Consider the following 23976-nt stretch of genomic DNA (forward strand, 5'->3'; position numbering starts at 1 on the left):
TCGATGCTCAGACTGTTTATTCAAATGTTGCCGTACAAATTAAAATCCTGTAAAGAAAAAGGTAAGAAAAAATATTTAATTGGTTCCTTATTGCTTAATAAACTTTCTGTGCTTGTATTGTACTCAATGAAGGCTTTTGACAAATATGATAAAAAATGTTGAAGTTTGATCTAATAAGAGATTATCATTTCATAAACAATAAAAGCCCAAAGGTTTAGATTTTAGACCATTACTGGGAAGTTGAGCATCAGGGAAAATAGTTATTTTTAATGTACAACAAGAAAAATGGACTGAAACATCCTCACAACAGCAGTAAATGATAAAATTCAATGAACAATGCAACTGACCTCTGGTGTGGGCGGGGCAGGTCGTCTTTGGTTACTGGATGAACAAAACATGATAATGAATAAAGAACCAAATTAATCACAGCAATCTTTTGAAGCCTGAAATAAACAATTGCTCTACTCACTTCTTTGGTGACGGATAACGCTGTTTGTTGACTTGTTTGTCACAGAAAACCACTTCTGCATCACGTTTTGGAGCAAAAACATATTTCACAATATTACAATTTCAGCATTTCTGTTCATTATAAAATATTTTTGAAACCACGGCTGAAAACTTACTGATAACTGACTCTGAGGTCAGCCGAGTTGTTTGGGCGTCTGGAACAATTGTACATGTTGTTCTTAGTCTATTTTTAATTTTTTAATCACTTAATGTCTGATATTCTTGTTTGTAAAGAACATGAAATTGTTACCTTGAAAATAGTGATGAGAAAATTGTAATTTCTTTAGGTCAACTTCAGTTACTCTACTTGGTCTCAGTTTTTAAGGTCAACAGTCATCAGCACAATACACAAAAATTGTATATTAGTCGATTTTGAGAGGTTTTCTCACCTTTTCCTGTAGAAGAATATGCCAAGCACAGCAAAGATGATCAGCACTAAGATGATGACAGGAATAACCACAGGGATAGATTTCTGCATCTGGTACTTCATAGTTCCTGGAGATGAAGATTTAAAATAAACATAATGAGAAAACCTCTCAGTTCTTTGTGTCCAATGCTTTGATAACAAAAAGGTTTGTTGAGTCTAACCCTCTACAATTAAATTGAAAGTCCTGGTTTGATTCCTTCCACGCCAGAAGGTGGCAGTACAGTTTAGGTTTCTCAGTCCATCTCCTCCAGCAACCACAAACGTGATGGTGGATGTCGTCTTCCAGACACCTCGTGATATGGCCGTGTCTGAAACCTCATTGTTGATGGAAGGGACACTCCATGAAAACGTTGGAGGATGTGATGAACATGAGTGACTGACAGAACAGGACACAGTTACAGTTGAACCAGCATCCACTTGAGCTGGAACTGAGCTCATCACTGGTTTCTCTGGAGAAGCTGAGGATTAAAACCAAGGACATTTGCTATTGTTCAGATTGTAAGAAAATCAATCAAACGGAATGATGTAAAATATTAGTGAGGATGTTTGACCTTTCATGACAATAAAAACACAGCTGTTGTGAAATCTGTATTTCTTTGCTCCTTTCTCTCCATAGAAACAGAAAGGGCCGTTGTCAAAGGGTTTTATATCATCAATCTCCAAAGAGCAGTCTCCTTCATTCAGGTTTCCCAGAATTTTGGTCCGATCCTTGAAGTGGTCCAAAACATTACTGCGGGCATTGTGGTACACCATGCCCCCAGTTTTTTTGTACCAGATACCACGAGTCAGGGGCTGATCCTCGTCATCCTGGAAACTGCAGGGGATGACCACACAGGACCGAGTCAAGGCACTGAATCTGACAGGGACGTCAGCAACCTGGACACGGAAAGCTGTTGGGGGGGGGAAAGAGGACCACATAAATTTAATAAGGTCCCGTCAGAAATTACAGGATATTCAATACAGAAGACATGAAAGTTACACAGATACACAAAAATTAACAGCCTTAAATATGAAATAATGAACACAAAGAGAGAAAAAAAGCAGGAAATCAGTTTGTCTTATGTAAGTTGTCTATTGTAAGAAAAAAGAAAGGTGAGCTCACTATCTTTCTCGTTCAGTTCTTCTTCAACCGGTACATATTCTGTAAAAATAAATAAATTTATTTAAATTTTATCATCAAGATAAACAGACAATTTTGATTAGAAGATAATCAATAAACACAAGTGAAAGCTATAACCTTACCTTTGAAAGGTTCTCTGAATTGTAACTACAGTAGTAAACAATGTGTATTAGATGCAAAAACTCACCTTTTATCTCAAGAAGTGAGGAGTTTGAGGTTTCTCCAGCAGCAAAATGTGCAGTGCAGGTCAGAGGTTTTCCATTGTCTTCAAGGGAGCCAATAAACGTAAGATTGGACTCCATGGTATACATATTACTAGATATTTGTTTGTGCTTTTGTAAATACAGCATGTCTGAAAAGTTCCACTCAATTCTTGGTGTATTTGTCTTGCACTTGTAGGACACAGAACAAATTACACTCTTTGCCACTCCCTCTGTCAGCTCTCCTGGAGGTTCAACCATTTTGATTGTTTCAAATGGACCTAAGCAAAAAACGATTGAGAAACTTTACTAGTAAAGCAAACTTAAAAATCTAATCAATTTAAACCACAACCTGTATATTTATACTCACATTCAACATCCAGGAGGAGCTCACTTTTGGCACTTTGGCCACCCTTATAGGTCACAGTGCACTCCACCTTCTTGTGGTCTTCTTCTACATTCCAAGTTCGTTCTATTGTTCTTTCCCAAATGCCGTCTGACAACAAGGAGTCGATGGTGCGGTCTGTTCCAGGAATGCCATTCAGAGACAGGACAGGAGGAGCAGAAGAACATGTATGTTGCACTTTACAGGTAACCCTGCTTTGATCTCCCACCCTAGGAACATCAATGATGCTCATTTGGGGTTCTTGTGCATGGTCTATGAAGATAAAAATAGAAATATGTTAATCTATGATGATTCCATCTAAAATGTAGATATTTAAAATACTGGTGAAAGAGTGAAAGGAAAAGTTAAGCATACATTATTTTAACCTAAAAAACAGTTAAATTAGAAAATGAGACAGAAACAAGTTTCTTGCTGAAATGGAAATAACTGCAAGGGATATGAATATTTGTGAAATTTATTTTGCTTAATCAAGAAAATGTTTTCCCAGACTTTTTTTATATATATATATATATATATATATATATATATATATATATATATATATATACTACCCTTCTTTGTTCGTCTCAGGTCCAGTTGACTGACTTCACAACAGACACACTCATTAGTTTTATTTACCAACTTTCAAGAGCAGTATAGCAGAACTTCATACACCAAAAAAATGTGTATGTGTATATATATATATATATATATATATATATATATATATATATATATATGTGTGTGTGTTCTTACCTGAAACCATGATTTTGGTGCTTTTATCCAAAAATGAGTGTCCCTGTGAGTGGTAGGAGGTAATTGGGTTGATATCAACCCATGGATAGAGTTTATCCTCATTGTGAGACATATCCAGCCGGTCTATTTTAAGACTACAATTGCTGTCTGACACAGAGCCAGTCAAATGTGTAATCCCTTTATATCTGCTTAAAATATTTGATTGTTTTTGGTTGAATACGTCTGCACGTCCATTACTTTGGTACAAGTACCAGACAACTTGGAGGCCACCTGGTTGGGCTTTGCTGTAGGAAAACTTGCAAGGAATGATGACACATGATCCTTTCATTCCCGTCACGCTTCCTGGAGTTGTGAAAGACCAATCCAGATTGAGCATGTTTCCTGAAAAACACATAAAAACAAAACGGTACAAATCTTTGATTAGCCACATTAGTTTTATCCTAATTTGAACTGATTTGCCCTGGACAGACCACAGATGTCTACATTTGAATGTTGTATTTGTAATAGTATTTTTTGTTGTCTTTATTCAGATGTTTGTTCCCTGGTGGCATTTGCCAACTAAATAGAGTGGTGGAAAATATAAACTAAGACTTACAGGATGGTCTAGTTTCTACTGCTAGTATCTTAATAAACTTGAAATAAGAGAAAATTAACTTACAAGAAACCTTTCAGCAAGATGTAAGAGCTGGCTTTAAGTAAATAATTCCTTATAATTGGGGAAGAAGTATTTGTTCCATTGGCAGATTATTTCACTTATAGCAACACAGCTTTGCCTTGATAAACAGATTTTTATCAACAGTATCTATAAAGATATATTTTTTTAATGGAACAATTTATATAAGTTGGCAGCAGAACATGAGGCACCCATATATTTATTACATATTATTACTGAGGAGGTGGCCATATAAAGTATTATAAAGATGATGCAGCATTAATCACAGAAAAGAAAATCTTTTTAGCACCATTTGTTATAAACTTAAAAAAACATTATACAAAATGTTTAATATATTCTAGTCCTGACAAAAAGGTAAAAATGTTTAACTGTGATTGGTACTCACGTTTTACCCGTATGGTCATGCTCTTCTCCAGGGTTTGTCTACCAGGAAATTTTGCAGAACTTATCAGATCTTTTCCATCGTCTTTAGCTGATGCTGTAAATGTCAATGTGGAAACACTTTTCTGCAAACTCCCAGAGGTTTTAATATTTGTGGTAACTGGCATATTAGCGTAGTTCCATGTGATTTCTGGTGCATCTTTGGAGCAAGTGTATGAAGCTTCACATGTTACCTGGCTTGGAACTCCTTCAAGATATTCAGTTGATATAGAGCTGATGCTCGGTGGGAAAATGGAGCCTAAAAACACAAAGAACAAAAGGATGGTTAAAGCTTTTCCAGACAGACAACCTAAGTTTAGCACAAAGGCAAAGCTGATTTTGATCTTGGGAGTTATCACTCACATTGTGCAGTTAAGGTTTCAGATGTTCGTGCTGCTTTACCACCTGGGTGCTGGGCAGTGCACTCAATAAATTGACGGTCACTCTCTAAGACTAAAGTGCCTTTTAATGTAGTTTTAGAAGTGCCATCAGATAGATCAGTGTTGGTAACTACTTTGTCTGTCATTGCGATGTTGAGGCTAAGAGTTGGTGGACGGGTGGAGCATGTGTGTTTTGCAGAACATTGCACCGTTACAGAATTTCCAACTTTTCTTTCACCGAAGATCATAATCTGTGGTGGCTCTGGCTGTTCTACAAAGAAAATGTAAAAACTTAAAAACTTTTGCAACAACATACTAATGGACTGACGTTCAAGGCCAAAAACCCAAAACAAACAAACATACCAACTACTTCAATTGTTACAGTTGTTTCATAGAATGCGTATGTGCTTCTCCCAACATTTTCTGGATCCACCCAAGGATAAAGCTTTTGTCTGTGGTCGTTCCAGTTCACACGTTCAATCTTTAGAGTGCATGTTTTTTCAGATTTAGAAGTGTATACGTTGGTTCTTCCTCTATACATGCTAATTACATTATTAGGGTACCACTTGTCATAAACTAAAGGATATCCCCTGCTCACATACTGGTACCAAACAACTCTGTCTGCTCTTTTAGGCGGATACAAATAGTAGTCAAAGCTACAAGGGATAACGAGGCAGGAACCCAACAGTCCTTTGATATGTCTTGGCATGTCAACGCGCCAAGCTTGTATTGCAGAGTAAAGACATCCTGCAAGAGAAAAAATAGTTGTAAGTCAAAATTACTGAAGTAAGAATTCATCAGATGCATCAAATTAATATGGTATTTAATATTACACCATTCAAAAGAAGAAAAGCAAAGTACCCAAAAACCAGAAGTGCAGGAGCAAATGTCTAAACCAAAACATCTTGAAATAAACGTATCTGAAAGAAGCAAAAGAGGTGCATTAGTATTATTTATTAAAACAACTTATCACTAATGATACAATCAAAATCTTTGTGCCATTTTTAAAATCAACCAAATTTTGTTTAACAAAAAACATTTAATTTTCTTTTCTTTGCAGTTAAAAAGTTTCAAGGCTGTAAAATGACTGGTACCCATCTTAAACAAAGCTCTCTACAGTTTCTTTTTTGTTTCCTCCAGACTAAGTTCTCATCTTAAAAGCAAATGAGAAAGAGGACTTTGTAGTGTGGGTTGTGTTTTGCATGCATGAGCTCAAGTTACCAGAGCAGAAAGAAAATGGCTACTTTACAATCTTCCCCTTTTTTACCCTTTAAGAGGATCATCTTCATGTTTGTGTTGGTTTCAAAATTCACATGATCAAAGAATAAGTTCACACAGCATAAAAAATTATTAATTCTGAATTAATTGCAATATCTCAAAAATGCATTAGCTCACTTTTGTGTTTACATTTGTTTACAATTGTAAACAATTAAAGAGAGTGGCATTAAGTAATCTGTTCTGTCTTCACTACTTATTTACCATGTCTCATGAGAGACATTATGCAGAGTAACATCCTCATCAGCTTACTGGAAACACTTGAATCATGTTTAAAAACTTTATTTTTATGTGAGCCACAACAGAAGTTGGGCTACTCATTGCTGATCTCAGTTTTGAACCCTTTTAGTTCTGATTTTTTAGTTAAACTTTCTCAAACTTTATACAAATGAGATTTAAACATCCTCTTTAATCTCATGATGTTTGTGCTAAATCTCATTAATAAATTTAAACTTGTACCCTTTTTTTTTTTTTTTGCATTTTAAAGCTCACTTTAAAAAGTGGCTGTTATTCAACAGAGAGATTAAGCTAGTTTTAATGTTTTTCTCTGTATTAAGATAGTGACCAGGAGTCTAGCTGTATAGATCTATTTATACAATATTCTCTGTTTTTTGCACTCATATAATTTTCTGATATAGTTGCTGAATTTTACTTTTTTCTTAAAAGTAAAGGTTTTAAAGATTGAAAAGTTGTTCATGCATCAATATTGCTCACAGTGAATGCATGGATATCTCCTGCTGCACCTTCCAGTCTGCTTGTTTCATCTAAGCTTTTTCTGCAAGCTTTATTCAGGACTACCGGTACTCAGTACATGGCATTAATTTGAGTCAGGAATTTATTGTTGCTATTCTTCAGAAAAATGGCTCAAGCTGCAACATCAGAAAACAAATCCGGATCTGGACAACTCAAATTCTTACATACAAACATTTTAATGAGCCTGACTTAATAGATATTGATGTTTTTTCTTCTTCTCCCAGGTTGACCCAAGCAATTCAAATCAGTACAAAAAGAAAAACCTTCAAATATATCGCAGTCTGATTTTACTATGTAGTGCATGCTCAATCTGGTATACAGCACAACTACAGTCTATTGTGAAAAACTGAAATACAAAATTCACTGGACATCCCAGCAAAAAGATTCAGCTATGATGCAGGGCTGGAAAAAAGTTGCCAGCAATAACATCTAAACTTGAGAAAAGCAATTAAAAAAAATTACAAATGGTTTATGCATAAGGTTTGAATGTTAATTAGCAATTTTTATTACTGTTATAATATTAAACATTATTATTATTTCCGTGAGGAAAAGCACAAAGGACTGAAGAGCATGTCCATCATCCGGTTTAATTGCCGGCCAATCCAAAGCTTCTTTAATGCAGGCCTCTGAAATCTTGAAGTAATCTCCAAAGAACTCCTTTAACATCCGTTTAGCTTTAGCATATCCTGCTGAAGATTCCATATAAATGCAGCTCTTAACCAACTCATGTGGTTGTCCGCTTGTGTATTGCAGCAAAAACTGAAGTTGATCACGATCGTTATCGGTAGGCCTACGATTCTTGATTCCATGTTCGATGGCTCCAATAAAAGATCTATATTCCAACGGTTCTCCATTAAATATTGGTATGGTGAGATTTGGAAGAAGCGATGCCTTATGGTTCTCCACCAGGCACTCTGTGACATGGGCTTGTTGTGAGACAGCTTGGCAAAGCCCGTCCAGCACTGGCCCATGCTGATTTCTAGGTTCAGCTTCTGATGCAGACGTAGCCATATGAACATGTGCAGCTGGTGCAATGTGTTTAAAGCTGGCTGATTTTAATGTGTTCTGTGATGGTAGCTGCAATGTACGTTTTATATCTTTTTCTCTGTCTTTGTGATCAGCTTGAAAAATCCTGTTGTCTTCTTAAACATTTTCATATTTCTGTAAAATCTCCATTTTAGCATTAGATTCTGCCAACACTGCTTGCATTGCATGCATTTCTTTCCTTGCTCTTAAAGCAGCTTCAAAAATATTTTGCTGAGCTTCAAACTCTGCTTCTCATTGCTTTTATTCAACCTCTAGTTGAATTTTCTTGAAATTTTGCTCTGCATGCTACTCTGCTTCTTCTTTTTCAAGTTCTAGTTTTTTCTGCAAAGCAGCAGCCTTTGCCTTTAATTTTGCTTTTAATCTCACTGATGAAGATGATGAGACTGAGCTTCCACATTGTGATGAGGAACTACTTTTGTGTCTGCTTGCCTTGCCTGCCCTTGTTGACCTACTATCTGCAGGAGTTATCCGTTTGTCACACTCCTCGGCCTGCTCAGCTCAATTCAAAACGTCTTCCATCCATCCTTCACAACACCAAAGCCAAAAGAAGTCATCCTTAGCATCATGCTTAGGTTTGAACCATTCGTTTTGATCTTTCATGTATTCTTCATCACCCATAACTTTCTACAGACCAGAGTTGCGCTCTTTGAACTCCTTTTGCAAGCCACTAAAATCCACACGAAGCTTATTTTTTACAGCATCAACGTTTGCATTCATTTTCCATTAACTGTTCAATTGGCTTCTTCAAGCTTGACACCTGGGCTAGCTTGGACCTGCGTGCTTGGATTAGCTTAGCTTTATGGGCTGAGTGAAGTTGACACCACCCACGGCAAGAAATTCAGCAAATAGTCTAAGTGGTTAGTGCTCTGTTTGTGCAGGTTTGTGTCATTAAAATTTTCGTTTGTGCAGCTTTGGTTTCTGGGATATTAAAAGTTATAATTTTTTGCCGATGTCGTAACCATCCCCCTCCCCCACCCATCTTGCTCCAAAACAAACCAAAGAGGATTACTTCGTTGGTGCAGGTTTGTGCCGTTAAAACTACCACAGCAAAGTTGTTTTCAAGTTGGATGTTGGATAGTCCAATATCCGATGAGCGAGCGGCGCCTAGCTCAAGGTTGATCCGACTTATGAACGCTAATGTCGGCCAGCCGTTCTCTATCGCTCCCTCCTCAAGCGCTCGGAGGTTCATTTAGGGACCGTCAACAAATTTCCGAAACAAATGGAAATGGAAATCTTGCCTTGTGACCAACTGACACAAAATTCATGCTGTTACACGAGACGCACTGCACTATTTTTAAGTCATACTCAATATTTTAATAATTGTAATATTAAAAAGTATGTGTTTTTTTCCCTGAAATAGCTTCCAAGTCATGTGTCCTATAGAGTGTGATGGACAGAGTTAAAAACAGGAAGAGTCACATGAAATATTAGAAAAATAGGGTTTATTTTATTTCAACCCACATATTATAAATGACAAAAAGATAAACCAAGCTCATAAAGGAGGTCAAATAAGCAAAACTAAACCCAGGCAAAAATGGAAACAAACTCGCTGCACAAACAAACATAACTGACCTAACAAAGAAATGACACACACGGGTTTATATACTGGCTTTTCAGACCAATTAAGACACAGCAGGGGTAACTAAACAGAATACAAACACTAACAAAGAACAATACAGACAATTTTAACTAAACACCCAAAAATAAAAATAAAAAGTGTTACATTTTAAATACCAATATTAACTTGAATAAATGAATAAAAAAAAAATTATCTTAAAAAAGATACCACGAATTCCCCCTGCCGGGGGTGAGGGGGGGATATGGTGACGTCATCGGCCAAAATTATAACTTTTAGTATCTCAGAAACCACAACTGCACAAACCTGCACAAACGGAGCACTAACCAGACTATTTGCTTTTTTTTTCTGACGTGGGTAGGGTGTCAGTTTCACTCAGCTACTAAAGTTCTTCTGCAGCCTTCTCCGTCATTTTTACCGTTTGTTTTTCACTGTCTCGTTCGTCCGAAATGAGCTAAATTTCTACGTCTTATGAATAATAATGTCAACAGCACGTACCGATCCACTTCGTAGTTCAACAGAGTCAGTTGTTGTTGTTGCTCACATACTTCAGCTGCAGCTGTCCACTTTCCACCCAATCTATTAACGAGTCGTCTCCCGTTATCCAATTTACTCCTTTTCCAAAGTCTCCGTGTTGTTTTCCTGAGATGATTCCTTGTAAATTGGGTTGGTCCAAGAATAGCAGGGGTCCCCAAAGTGGGTCCGCGAGGGCCGCCCTCCTGCATGTTTTAGTTCTCTCCCTGGTTTGACGCAGCTGGATCAAATGATGGCTCGTTAGAGGCGTAAGAAGAACACTGACATGCTGAAAAGGTTGTTGGTGCCACCAGGGAGAGAACTAAAACATGCAGGATGCCGACTTTCGAGGACCGACTTTGGGGACCCCTGACGTAGAGCAGGTTTTTTGACTAATGTAGTTTCCTAAATAATGAAGCCATAAGATTGATGCTCTCCGTCTTCCCCATTCGGTCCACTTGATGACGAAACGACAAGAAAAATAGACTGGATCCTTTTGATAAAGTTAAACGGTTTACTTCAGAAAAAAAAAACAAAAAAAAAATACAAATGTTACGTTTCCATGAAATAATAAAGAATAAACAAGAGAATCAAAAGAGAGAGGTTAAAAAACGGTGTGGCTCCACTTAAACTGCCCACTAACTCTCCCTAAAATCCTTAACTGGAATTAGATATGCAAATTTAAAAGAAGGCTTTAGTATAATCCAACATAACAAATTTGTATGCATTGGAGATTTAACTAGTAATCATTTTTATCCAAATAAACAAATCATCATAAGAAATATAAACATAATTTATCCTAAAGGTCTGAATGAACAAAACTGAATTTAGGCTTGTAGTACAATTTATTTTTCTTTTATTTAATCTCTGCTGAACGCATCAAATAAAATTTAATAGCATTATCATTCTCAAAGAATGAATGCTTAAATTTTAGATTTTGTTTAACAACTTCAGTCTCAGTCCAAACTGTCAGCAGCAGAAACAGCAACTTTATACATATGGAGAAACATAGACTACATGTTCACGTTTTCCCCACATGACAACAAGGATGCAGTATGATCTGATTAAATATTAAATTCTTGATTATTGTGGGTTGTTGCTATGTTGTGTTTAAAGATTTTGATGAATGTGCCATTTTTTTACTTTAAACTCCTGGCCCTCCAAAGCTCTCTGCATGGCCATGAGAAATGAGCTCTCATGGGAGTGAACTAATACTGTTACATGCTCATACTTTGCTTCCGTCTCCTGATAGTTTATTTTTTATTGTTGGCACCTTTGACGGTTCACCGGTGTGGGCGGGGCACAGCCAGCCCAGGGTTTTTAGCTGGGCTGGTGGCGCACCTGAGACTGATGAGTGGTGGTGGCATGTAGGAAATGGCTGCAACAGCAGAGTTGTGGGGTGAAGAAAATTAATCAAAAATACGGTGCGGGAACCTCAGCACATGCACATTTATAGCATTTCAGCATGCCAGTATGAGATAAGCCATGCAATTCTTAACCAGGACAAGATCGACTGATTCACTACAGTAACATGTTTGGATCTACACATAGCATCTTCCTTATTTTAGATAGTGTTCACTTGTTGCATGTGTAACTGTGGCCAACTCTGCTGTATAGTTTAGTGGGGTTCTCTGTAGTCACAAACCCACAAGACTAATAGAAGAAGAACTGCACAGAATTGAAGATTTCAGTGAAAACAATAATGTAGTCAGAATCACATTTTGACATTTTAAGCATAATCTATTCAAATATTTATAGGTGTCCATAGTAAAGCAGTCCAAAATGGTCCATCCAAGGCATGGCGGTCCTTCTAAGCCAACAGACAGGCTAAAAGAGTTGTTCAGAAAAACATAAAGCATATAGTAACCCAGCATGAGCTGCAATAATCAGAAAATGAACATTGAACAATTTAGTATTCATTTGCAGAAAATGAGAAATGGTGAATATAACAAAAAAATACACAGTGCTTTCAGACCTCAAATAATGCAAAGAAAACAAGTTCATAATTATTTAGAAACAACACTAATGTTTTTACTCCTGAAGAGCTCAAAAATCAATATTTGGTGGAAGAACCTGAGGTTTTTAGTGGGGTTCAGTGCAGTGGGCTCTTATCTTTTTCCAGAGCTCTACATATGCAGCTCTGTCAGTGACATGCGGTGAGGTTCATAGCTGGTTATGGACAGCATCCATAACAATAGCAATCTATAATAACTGCACAAGGCAGCTTTGTAGATGAAACACAGTTTGAAAGCTACCATTAAAACAGAAAACATACCACCTTCTTGTGTCAAAATGGAGAATGGCTGCTTTCAAATAATTAATTCCAATAAATAGAGAGAGCTTAATATTTTATATGCATAAATGCCTTAATAATTTGTTCTGTACTCAAGACAGTTAAATATTTATAATCTTTTAGGACCTTAACTCCTCAAATTCCAGCTAACTAACATGAAATTATGACTGTTACATTTTTAAAAGAGAAATAACAAGCAAAAGCAGGTCTGGTCAGAGTTCAACGAGAAGGGAGTTTTCTGCAGACTCGGCGTTTCTAAAGCGAACACACTGACCTGACTGGCTTGTTCAGGCAGAAGAATTATATCAGAAAATCACCAATCTGTGGTGACTGCTTTAAAAGTCTGAATGAGAAGTAGTTAAGAAATTATGTGTCTCAATCCCTTGAATAACATTGATTTCTGAATGATATATATATTTATTTCTTCATTGTTTGTTTTTAATATTTTGCGTTATTTTCACATTATTTCAGCAACCAAAAGGGACTTTGTTTTCAGTGTAGTGTGACAAGGTATCAACATTTAGCCCTCCTTATATTTATGAACATTTTTGGAAAAAAAATGCTCCTGTTATTAAAACACTGATTTATGTTGCTGCTCTTATTTTGTTTGTCCAAACAGTCGTGGTCCTTGAAAAACGCATTATTAGTTTCCTTGTCCAATCATTTGCAACTCTTGAGAAACATTGTGATTTTTTTTTATGTGAACCATAAATTTTATTTTGATTATAATCCATCTTGCGTGACACTCCTTTATCCCCTAACTTTATGGCAGAGAATACAGAAATGAGGCATTCGTGATTCATTATTGTTTATTTCTTCCTTAAATGAAAAGTAAAAATTTGCCATTGAAATGAAAAGCAGAACAAGCGAGAATAACATGATTATAAATGTGGACCACAAATTGAAACTTGACAGCAGAAGAAGAGAAAAGCACATCCAAGTCGATGCTCAGACTGTTTATTCAAATGTTGCCGTACAAATTAAAATCCTGTAAAGAAAAAGGTAAGAAAAAATATTTAATTGGTTCCTTATTGCTTAATAAACTTTCTGTGCTTGTATTGTACTCAATGAAGGCTTTTGACAAATATGATCAAAAATGTTGTTTGATCTAATAAGAGATTATCATTTCATAAACAATAAAAGCCCAAAGGTTTAGATTTTAGACCATTACTGGGAAGTTGATCAACAGGGAAAATAGTTATTTTTAATGTACAACAAGAAAAATTGACTGAAACATCCTCACAAAAGCTGTAAATGATAAAATTCAATGAACATTGCAACTGACCTCTGGTGTGGGCGGGGCAGGTCGTCTTTGGTTACTGGATGAACAAAACATGATAATGAATAAAGAACCAAATTAATCACAGCAATCTTTTGAAGCCTGAAATAAACAGTTGCTCTACTCACTTCTTTGGTGACGGATAACGCTGTTTGTTGACTTGTTTGTCACAGAAAACCACTTCTGCATCACGTCTAGGAGCAAAAACATATTTCACAATATTACATTTTCAGCATTCCTGCTCATTATAAAATATTTTTGAAACCACGGCTGAAAACTTACTGATAACTGACTCTGAGGTCAGCCGAGTTGTTTGGGCGTCTGGAACAATTGTACATGTTGTTCTTAGTCTACTTTTCATTTTTTAATCACTTAATGTCTGATATTCTTGTTTGTAAAGAACATGAAATTGTTACCTTGAAAATCTATTCCAGAAAGACTTTCTGTAGAGGAAACATTTAACTTTTAGTAACTTTAACATTAAGAATGAATAGATTTAATAACAAAAAATGTTCCTACCTCGTGTTTCGCCAGCCAACTCGAGTTTCCTCTGATTGTCTGAAAATAATAGTGTTGTTAACATCAGGCTTTAGTACTGAAGATTAAAAGGGAAGAATTTGCTTCTTGTTGTTCTTACCGAGAAAACCTGCTCCAAACTGACCTCCTGCACAGAAACATTTGTTAGTTTTTATGTATGTGTTCAACTGCACAGTTTCAAAAAGAGCTTTTTGGCTTTGTACCTTTTTTCTGGCCTTGGAGGTTTCTCTCCATCTCCCTCAAAGTATCTCCTATAGGTATTAAAATGGTTTTGGATTTAATATTTGCTTATTCAAAAACAAAAAGAAACTCTGAGTAAATTGTTTAATTCAGCTCACCTGGATAACCTACCCCAAATAGATCTCCTGTGAAAGAACAGGGATGTAAATATCCATTTATCAGAGTCACAATGTTACATTTGAATGTGAGAGTAAAGTAGAGTTGATATAAATTTCTTATTCCAAACATGTAAGATCACTGTTGCTAATCAGTGCAGGTGGATAATAATGAGCAAATACTCATTAATATCTATAACAACTGAATCAAGATGTTTAGTTTGAGAGGCAGGACGTCTTCCTTCATTTTATCCATGATCAAAATTAACAACTCATATCTTAACAGAGAGCAGAAATACCAAATTAGCACAGCACTTAAGCAAACATCTTGCATAAGTGAAACAGAAAAAATAGAATGGATTACAGAATAATTAGCCTTGTATCAGGTTTTATTTGGATTTAAAGTTTCATTTAAGGCTGTACCATGTCCTTTTGCACTAGGTTTCTATCATAACTGCTGGTGGATATTTGAGGGTTTTGATTTAGTTGGTTTGATTTTAATAGTGCATTTTATCTTGCTTTTCTTACTACTTTTATTATACTATTAGTTATTGTTATAAGTTATATTTTCTTAATAATTACGCTGATCAAGTTGAGTTTGTGTTTTCTTTAAACAGAGGGCCCATTCCATTTACATTTAAGAAAATTTGAGAATATATTGGACAAAAACCGTTTTTGGGTCATTTGTTATATTTGTAATCTATCTGAAAATTTGAGAGGGATCTGTTCTTCACATATTTGCTCTAACCTTTTGCAGAAATAAAATTTGAGAATCTGTTTATTCTCTAAAAAGTCTTGGAGGTAAAATTCTTGCCTTTTCTCCGGTCTTGGCGGAGGCCTCATAGGGTCATTGGTGTGTTTTCTGGTGATGAGAAAATTGTAATTTCTTTAGGTCAACTTCAGTTACTCTATTTGGTCTCAGTTTTTAAGGTCAACAGTCATCAGCACAATACACAAAAATTGTATATTAGTCGATTTTGAGAGGTTTTCTCACCTTTTCCTGTAGAAGAATATGCCAAGCACAGCAAAGATGATCAGCACTAAAATGATGACAGGAATAACCACAGGGATAGATTTCTGCATCTGGTACTTCATAGTTCCTGGAGATGAAGATTTAAAATAAACATAATGAGAAAACCTCTCAGTTCTTTGTGTCCAATGCTTTGATAACAAAAAAGTTTGTTGAGTCTAACCCTCTACAATTAAATGGAAAGTCCTGGTTTGATTCCTTCCACGCCAGAAGGTGGCGGTACAGTTTAGGTTTCTCAGTCCATCTCCTCCAGCAACCAGAAACGTGATGGTGGATGTCGTCTTCCAGACACCTCGTGATATGGCAGTGTCTGAAACCTCGTTGTTGATGGAAGGGACACTCCATGAAAACGTTGGAGGATGTGATGAACATGAGTGACTGACAGAACAGGAGACAGTTACAGTTGAACCAGCATCCACTTGAGCTGGAACTGAGCTCATCACTGGTTTCTCTGGAGAAGCTGAGGATTAAAACCAAGGACATTTGCTATTGCTCAGATTGTAAGAAAATCAATCAAACAGAATGATGTAAAATATTAGTGAGGATGTTTGACCTTTCATGACAATAAAAACACAGCTGTTGTTAAATCTGTATTTCTTTGTTTCTTTCTCTCCATAGAAACAGAAAGGGCCGTTGTCAAAAGGTTTTATATCATCAATCTCCAAAGAGCAGTCTCCTTCATTCAGGTTTCCCAGAATTTTGGTCCGATCCTTGAAGTGGTCCAAAACATTACTGCGGGCATTGTGGTACACCATACCCCCAGTTTTTTTGTACCAGATACCACGAGTCAGGGGCTGATCCTCGTCATCCTGGAAACTGCAGGGGATGACCACACAGGACCGAGTCAAGGCACTGAATCTCACAGGGACGTCAGCAACCTGGACACGGAAAGCTGTTGGGGGGGAAAAGAGGACCACATAAATTTAATAAGGTCCCGTCAGAAATTACAGGATATTCAATACAGAAGACATAAAAGTTACACAGATACACAAAATTGACAGCCTTAAATATGACATAATGAACACAAAGAGAGAAAAAAAGCAGGAAATCAGTTTGTCTTATGTAAGTTGTCTATTGTAAGAAAAAAGAAAGGTGAGCTCACTATCTTTCTCGTTCAGTTCTTCTTCAACCGGTACATATTCTGTAAAAATGAATAAATTTATTTAAATTTTATCATCAAGATAAACAGACAATTTTGATTAGAAGCTAGTCAATAAACCCAAGTGAAAGCTATAACCTTACCTTTGAAAGGTTCTCTGAATTGTAACTACAGTAGTAAACAATGTGTGTCAAATGCAAAAACTCACCTTTTATCTGAAGAAGTGAGGAGTTTGAGGTTTCTCCAGTGGCAAAATGTGCAGTGCAGGTCAGAGGTTTTCCATTGTCTTCAAGGGAGCCAATAAACGTAAGATTGGACTCCGTGGTATACATATTACTAGATATTTGTTTGTGCTTTTGTAAATACAGCATGTCTGAAAAGTTCCACTCAATTCTTGGTGTATTTGTCTTGCACTTGTAGGACACAGAACAAATTACACTCTTTGCCACTCCCTCTGTCAGCTTTCCTGGAGGTTCAACCATTTTGATTGTTTCAAATGGACCTAAGCAAAAAACGATTGAGAAACTTTACTAGTAAAGCAAACTTAAAAATCTAATCAATTTAAACCACAACCTGTATATTTATACTCACATTCAACATCCAGGAGGAGCTCACTTTTGGCACTTTGGCCACCCTTATAGGTCACAGTGCACTCCACCTTCTTGTGGTCTTCTTCTACATTCCAAGTTCGTTCTATTGTTCTTTCCCAAATGCCGTCTGACAACAAGGAGTCAATGGTGCGGTCTGTTCCAGGAATGCCATTCAGAGACAGGACAGGAGGAGCAGAAGAACATGTATGTTGCACTTTACAGGTAACCCTGCTTTGATCTCCCACCCTAGGAACATCAATGATGCTCATTTGGGGTTCTTGTGCATGGTCTATGAAGATAAAAATAGAAATATGTTAATCTATGATGATTCCATCTAAAATGTAGATATTTAAAATACTGGTGAAAGAGTGAAAGGAAAAGTTAAGCATACATTATTTTAACCTAAACAACAGTTTAACTAGAAAATGAGACAGAAACAAGTTTCTTGCTGTAATAGAAATAACTGCAAGGGATATGAATATTTGTGAAATTTATTTTGCTTAATCAAGAAAATGTTTTCCCAGACATTTTTTTGGTGTATGAAGTTCTGGTATGCTGCTCTTGAAAGTTGGTAAAACTAATGAGTGTGTCTGTTGTGAAGTTAACCAACTGGAACTGAGACGAACAAAAAAGGGTAGTGTATATACATATATATATATATATATATATATATATATATATATATATATATATATATATATATATATATATATATATATATATATATATATATATATATATATATATATGTATATATGTGTGTGTGTTCTTACCTGAAACCATGATTTTGGTGCTTTTATCCAAAAATGAGTGTCCCTGTGAGTGGTAGGAGGTAATTGGGTTGATATCAACCCATGGATAGAGTTTATCCTCATTGTGAGACATATCCAGCCGGTCTATTTTAAGACTACAATTGCTGTCTGACACAGAGCCAGTCAAATGTGTAATCCCATTATATCTGCTTAAAATATTTGATTGTTTTTGGTTGAATACGTCTGCGCGTCCATTACTTTGGTACAAGTACCAGACAACTTGGAGGCCACCTGGTTGGGCTTTGCTGTAGGAAAACTTGCAAGGAATGATGACACATGATCCTTTCATTCCCGTCACGCTTCCTGGAGTTGTGAAAGACCAATCCAGATTGAGCATGTTTCCTGAAAAACACAAAAACAAAACAGTACAAATATTTGATTAGCCACATTAGTTTTATCCTAATTTGAACTGATTTTCCCTGGACAGACCATAGATGTCTACATTTGAATGTTGTATTTGTAATAGTATTTTTTGTTGTCTTTATTCAGATGTTTGTGCTCTGGTGGCATCTGCCAACTAAATAGAGTGGTGGAAAAAATAAACTGAGACTTACAGGGTGATCTAGTTTCAGATCCAGTTACTGCTAGTATATTAAGAAACTTGAAATAAGAGAAAATTAACTTACAAGAAACCTTTCAGCAAGATATAAGAGTTTTAAGTAAATTTTAAGTAAATAATTCCTTATAATTGGGGAAGAAGTATTTGTTCCATTGGCAGATTATTTCACTTATAGCAACACAGATTTGCCTTGATAAACAGACTTTTATCAACAGTATCTATAAAGATACTTTTTTTTAATGGAACAATTTATATAAGTTGACAGCAGAACATGAGGCACCCATATATTTATTACATATTACTTCTGAGGAGGTGGCCATATAAAGTATTATAAAGATGATGCAGCATTAATCACAGAAGAAAATATTTTTAGCACAATTTGTTATAAACTTAAAAAACATTAAACAAAATGTTTAATATATTCTAGTCCTAATAAAAAGCTAAAAATGTTTAACTGTGATTTGTACTCACGTTTTACCCGTATGGTCATGCTCTTCTTCTGGGTCTCTCTGCCAGGAAATTTTGCAAAACATATCAGATCTTTTCCATTGTCTTCAGCTGATGCTGTAAATGTCAATGTGGAAACACTTTTCTGCAAACTCCCAGAGGTTTTAATATTTGTGGTAACTGGCATGTTAGCGTAGTTCCATGTGATTACTGGTGCATCTTTGGAGCAAGTGTATGAAGCTTCACATGTTACCTGGCTTGGAACTCCTTCAAGATATTCAGTTGATATAGAGCTGATGCTCAGTGGGAAAATGGAGCCTAAAAACACAAAGAACAAAAGGATGGTTAAAGCTTTTCCAGACAGACAACCTAAGTTTAGCACAAAGGCAAAGCTGATTTTGATCTTGGGAGTTATCACTCACATTGTGCAGTTAAGGTTTCAGATGTTCGTGCTGCTTTACCACCTGGGTGCTCAGCAGTGCACTCAATAACTTGAAAGTCTGTCTTTAAGACTAAAGTGCCTTTTAACGTAGTTTTAGAAGTGCCATCAGATATATTAGTGTGGATAACTTCTTTGTCTGTCATTGCGATGTTGAGGCTAAGAGTTGGTGGACGGGTGAAGCATGTGTGTTTTGCAGAACATTGCACCTTTACAGAATTTCCAACTTTTCTTTCACCGAAGATCGTAATCTGTGGTGGCTCTGGCTGTTCTACAAAGAAAATGTAAAAACTTAAAAACTTTTTCAACAACATACTAATGGACTGACGTTCAAGGCCAAAAACCCAAAACAAACAAACATACCAACTACTTCAATTGTTACAGTTGTTTCATAGAATGCATAGGTGCTACTCCCAACATTTTTTGGATCCACCCAAGGATAAAGCTTTTGTCTGTGGTCGTTCCAGTTCACACGTTCAATCTTTAGAGTGCATGTTTTTTCTTTTTTAGAAGTGTATACGTTGGTTCTTCCTCTATACATGCTAATTACATCATTAGGGTTCCTATTGTCATAAACCAAAGGATATCCCCTGCTCACATACTGGTACCAAACAACTCTGTCTGCTCTTTGTGGTGGATACAAATAGTAGTCAAAGCTACAAGGGATAACGAGGCAGGAACCCAACAGTCCTTTGATATGTCTTGGCATGTCAACGCGCCAAGCTTGTATTGCAGAGTAAAGACATCCTGCAAGAGAAAAAATAGTTGTAAGTCAAAATTACTGAAGTAAGAATTCATCAGATGCATCAAATTAATATGGTATTTAATATTACACCATTCAAAAGAAGAAAAGCAAAGTACCCAGAAACCAGAAGTGCAGGAGCAAATGTCTAAACCAAAACATCTTGAAATAAACGTATCTGAAAGAAACAAAAGAGGTGCATTAGTATTATTTATTAAAACAACTTATCACTAATGATACAATCAAAATCTTTGTGCCATTTTTAAAATCTACCAAATTTTGTTTAACAAAAACATTTAATTTTCTTTTCTTTGCAGTTAAAAAGTTTCAAGGCTGTAAAAAGACTGGTACCCATCTTAAACAAAGCTTTCTACAGTTTCTTTTTTGTTTCCTCCACACTAAGTTCTCATCTTAAAAGTAAATCAGAAAGAGGACTTTGTAGTGTGGGTTGTGTTTTGCATGCATGAGTTCAAGTTACCAGAGCAGAAAGAAACTTTACAATCTTCCCCTTTTTTACTCTTTAAGAGGATCATCTTCATGATTGTGTTAGTTTCAAAATTCACATGATCAAAGAATAAGTTCACACAGCATAAAAAATGATTAATTCTCAGAATTCATAATCTGAATTATGAATTTATTGCAATATCTCAAAACTGGATTAGCTCCCTTTCTCGTTTACATTTGTTTACAATTGTAAACAATTAAAGAGAGTGGAATAAAGTGATCAGTTCTGTCTTCACTACTTATTTACCATGTCTCTCATTTCTACGGTCTTGATCAAAATCTTAAGATCAGGTAAGGAATTTCAAGTATTTACAATGTGTACTGGTGGATTCTGTTAGTTCATAAATAAGTCCTAAAAGTAAAAAAACAAAACAAAAACAAAGGCAGGAGTAATAAATTAATCAAAGAGGGTCAGTAATCTAATGAAAACTGCATTTAAAAGAAGAAAATTATCATATAAATATAGTTTTCCTATTATTTTCTGTCAGATATTCACACTGTTTGGTGTTTGGACCTTTTCGGCTTCAACCCCTCCACAAACTGTGGGTGTGGGTTTGGGCTCATGCCTGTTCTGAAGGCAATCTTTTTATGTAGAGTAACATCCTCATCAGCTTACTGGAAACACTTGAATCATGTTTAAAAACTTTATTTTTATGTGAGCCGCAACAGAAGTTGGGCTACTCTCAGTTTTGAACCCTTTTAGTTCAGATTTTTTAGTTAAACTTTCTCAAACTTTATACAAATTAGATTTAAACCTCATTAAAAATGTTAAACTTGTACCCCCCCCTTTTTTTTTTTTTTTTGCATTTTAAAGCTCACTTTAAAAAGTGGCTGTTATTCAACAGTGTGAGATGAAGCTAGTTTTAATGTTTTTTTCTTTATTAAGATAGTGACGAGGAGTCTAGCTGTATAGATCTATATACAATATTCTCTGTTTTTGCGCTCTCATATAATTTTCTGATAAAGTTACTGAATTTTACATATTTTACTTCTTTTTTCTTTTTTTCCTGATGTTTTTTCTTTTTCTCCCAGGTTGACCCAAGCAATTCAAATCCCCACAAAAAGACAAACCTTCAAATATATCGGATATCCCAGCAAAAAGATTCAGATATGACACTGGGCAATTTACATGTTGTTGTGTTTTAATTAAGATAAGGTCAATGTAGGTGTTGGGCGTAGCAATGTAGGTGGTTCAAGGACCAGATTCAAGGAAGTAAATCTTCTTTGAATCTGATTTCAAGCTTAAATGACTTTATAAGAGGAAGTTTGAAAAGTTGTTGCGTGTGGAAAAGTTTTGTGGATTCTAAATATAAATTCTAAATTCTTTCATGGAAACTTGTTCAAGCAAAAGAAAGAAAAAAAAAACACAACCTGTTAATCTAACATCTATTCTAGTCGATGGACAAAAGTTGCCAGCAATAACATGTAAACTTGAGAAATGCAATAAAAAAATTAATTACAAATGGTTTATGCATAAGGGGTGAATGTTAATTAGCAATTTTTATTACTGTAATAATGTCAAACAAAAATAATAAAACGTAAAGCAAAATATAATTTACTTATGCTCTTTAATTGCCCAACTTAATGATGTTCTAAAATTACAAAATTATTACATCTTTTTTTTAGAAAAACAAATAAGATCATTCTACGTTCTGCATTCTAATAGAAATATTTCTTCTATTCTTTTAAGGAAAGAGGAAGGTGTAATTTCTGTGAAACATTTAGAGCAGCAAAATTATGTATTTCCTTTTTACTGTTATTTGCTCTAATAAGGGAATAAAAAGATAAAAATGCAATATTTTCTTTGATATGAGCTTTCAATTTAAGGTTTACAAAAGATATGAAAATAACGTATTTGCCATATCCTTTAAAGTCTAGACCAACTTACCTTCAGATGTTGATGTTTATTGAAAATCTTTCAAAGCTGCACAATTTAATGAAGTCCTCCCTAAAGGTGTGGAAGGATGATGTGACTTGGCATCTTACTGCTTTGTCAAAAGGATGCTTTCAAACACACCTTTCATATATATAAAAAACACAGAAAATACGGAAGTGAAAAAAGAGAAGTGCCAGGCGTGTGTGGGGGCGGGCTTGGGGAGCAAGGAGCTTGAGCCCTGCTCATTTTATCCTTGACACCTCTCATCAATAATATTTAGCTAAATATAACAATTTATCAAAAATAAATTATTCTGGCTGCCCTCGGTCTACTAATGAGTGAGTTCCTTTCAGTTCCTCTGCCTCCATGTTATTCAGACACCATGTCGCTGAGACAAGTGGAACTGCGCCCTCTATCAAGTTATGGGCAGGAATATATCTTTTTATGAACATACATATCTTTGTGAATAAAAACGTAGGGCTGATGTTGAAGTTAGAAAAACGTTTTTATTATTATTATTATTATTATTATTATTATTATTATTATTATTATTATTATTATTATTATTATTATTATTATTATTATTATTGTCCTCAGAATAGCAGGTAAAAACCCTCCTCACCCTTCAGACTTAAATTTCATCAGTCTGCCCTGTGCTGGACTGAAAGCTTGATTCGCTACAGGCAGCCTGAGTCATTCACACATCTTGATATAGAAAAGCGATATCGCGATGACACAGTTCAAAGGCCCAGTACTGCCGGCTCATTGGTCGCTCTCTGCTTCACCTCAACGATACTACCAGGCGGTTCACACACACAAACGTCAGTAAAAATACTGCATCAATAATTTGGACCACAACATAAAGCCAAACATGCCACAATCCAGGAGAAAGATGTGTGACTTCTCTGTGCAGCGCAGCGGAGCCGGCCCATGGTAATATGGGGCCTTAGACACAATCTGATTCCACACCAGTGCCATGCAGAGACCATCTCTACATATGCCTGTCCCGCACACCCTTTCTTACTAACAACAATAGCATCACTAACAGTGTTTATAGATAAATATAGATTTAGTGAAGTCTTTCAGAGCTCAGCGACATCGCCCAGCCTGAGCTTAAAATCAATCTCTGATTACTGGCTATTATTTGCTGTGTTGTATTTGTGAACAAACCCAGCTCAAACACAAATACTACACCATATTGTAGCCATGCTAACACGAAAATCCAACTATCCAGATTATTCTTTGCCCTTTTACAAAGCAAACTTCTTAATGAAATCCTAAATGTACATGTAGGTTCCTGAATAATGAAGCCATAACCTCGACGCTCTCCGTCTTTCCCATTCGGTCCACTTGATGACGAAACGACAAGAAAAACAGACTGGATCCTCTTGATAAAGTTAAA

The 23976-nt window shown here is 35.8% G+C and overlaps 2 protein-coding genes across 11 annotated transcripts; both read right to left on the reverse strand.

Annotated features, from left to right (window-relative positions):
* Positions 1–10205, reverse strand: LOC122831344 (myelin-associated glycoprotein). Of its 6 annotated transcripts, none has more exons than XM_044117450.1 (17): positions 10018–10205; positions 5730–5788; positions 5232–5615; positions 4852–5139; positions 4454–4747; positions 3396–3776; positions 2625–2912; positions 2242–2535; positions 2037–2075; positions 1486–1824; positions 1096–1392; positions 897–1002; positions 758–819; positions 624–662; positions 470–535; positions 348–381; positions 1–47 (listed from the first exon to the last, which is right to left on the reverse strand). In XM_044117450.1, the coding sequence occupies exons 2-17, from the start codon at positions 5770–5772 to the stop codon at positions 17–19; spliced, it is 2985 nt and encodes a 994-aa protein (XP_043973385.1). In that variant the 5' UTR covers positions 5773–5788; positions 10018–10205; the 3' UTR covers positions 1–16. The 6 variants fall into 6 exon arrangements, 4 of the variants coding, with proteins under 4 accessions (XP_043973385.1, XP_043973386.1, XP_043973387.1 ...); XM_044117451.1 differs by having other exon boundaries at positions 470–524; positions 10018–10204; XR_006370680.1 differs by lacking the exon at positions 758–819 and having other exon boundaries at positions 470–524; positions 10018–10204.
* A 2915-nt stretch (positions 10206–13120) lies between these two features.
* On the reverse strand, positions 13121–22742 carry LOC122831343 (myelin-associated glycoprotein-like). 5 transcript variants are annotated; one of them, XR_006370677.1, is made up of 22 exons: positions 22587–22742; positions 20314–20372; positions 19816–20199; positions 19436–19723; positions 19038–19331; positions 17969–18349; positions 17197–17484; positions 16814–17107; positions 16609–16647; positions 16060–16398; positions 15670–15966; positions 15471–15576; positions 15291–15338; positions 14480–14506; positions 14345–14392; positions 14242–14268; positions 14124–14162; positions 14021–14047; positions 13887–13925; positions 13733–13787; positions 13611–13644; positions 13121–13313 (listed from the first exon to the last, which is right to left on the reverse strand). XR_006370677.1 is itself a non-coding variant. In XM_044117447.1 (22 exons), the coding sequence occupies exons 2-22, from the start codon at positions 20354–20356 to the stop codon at positions 13287–13289; spliced, it is 3135 nt and encodes a 1044-aa protein (XP_043973382.1). In that variant the 5' UTR covers positions 20357–20372; positions 22587–22741; the 3' UTR covers positions 13121–13286. The 5 variants fall into 5 exon arrangements, 2 of the variants coding, with proteins under 2 accessions (XP_043973382.1, XP_043973383.1); XM_044117447.1 differs by having other exon boundaries at positions 13733–13798; positions 22587–22741; XR_006370678.1 differs by lacking the exons at positions 14021–14047; positions 14124–14162; positions 14242–14268; ... (1 more) ...; positions 14480–14506; positions 15291–15338 and having other exon boundaries at positions 22587–22739.
* Between the last annotated feature and the right edge of the window lie 1234 nt (positions 22743–23976).

Source organism: Gambusia affinis, linkage group LG05 (genome assembly GCF_019740435.1).
Source record: "Gambusia affinis linkage group LG05, SWU_Gaff_1.0, whole genome shotgun sequence".
In the NCBI taxonomy this organism is placed as follows: Eukaryota; Metazoa; Chordata; class Actinopteri; order Cyprinodontiformes; family Poeciliidae; genus Gambusia; species Gambusia affinis.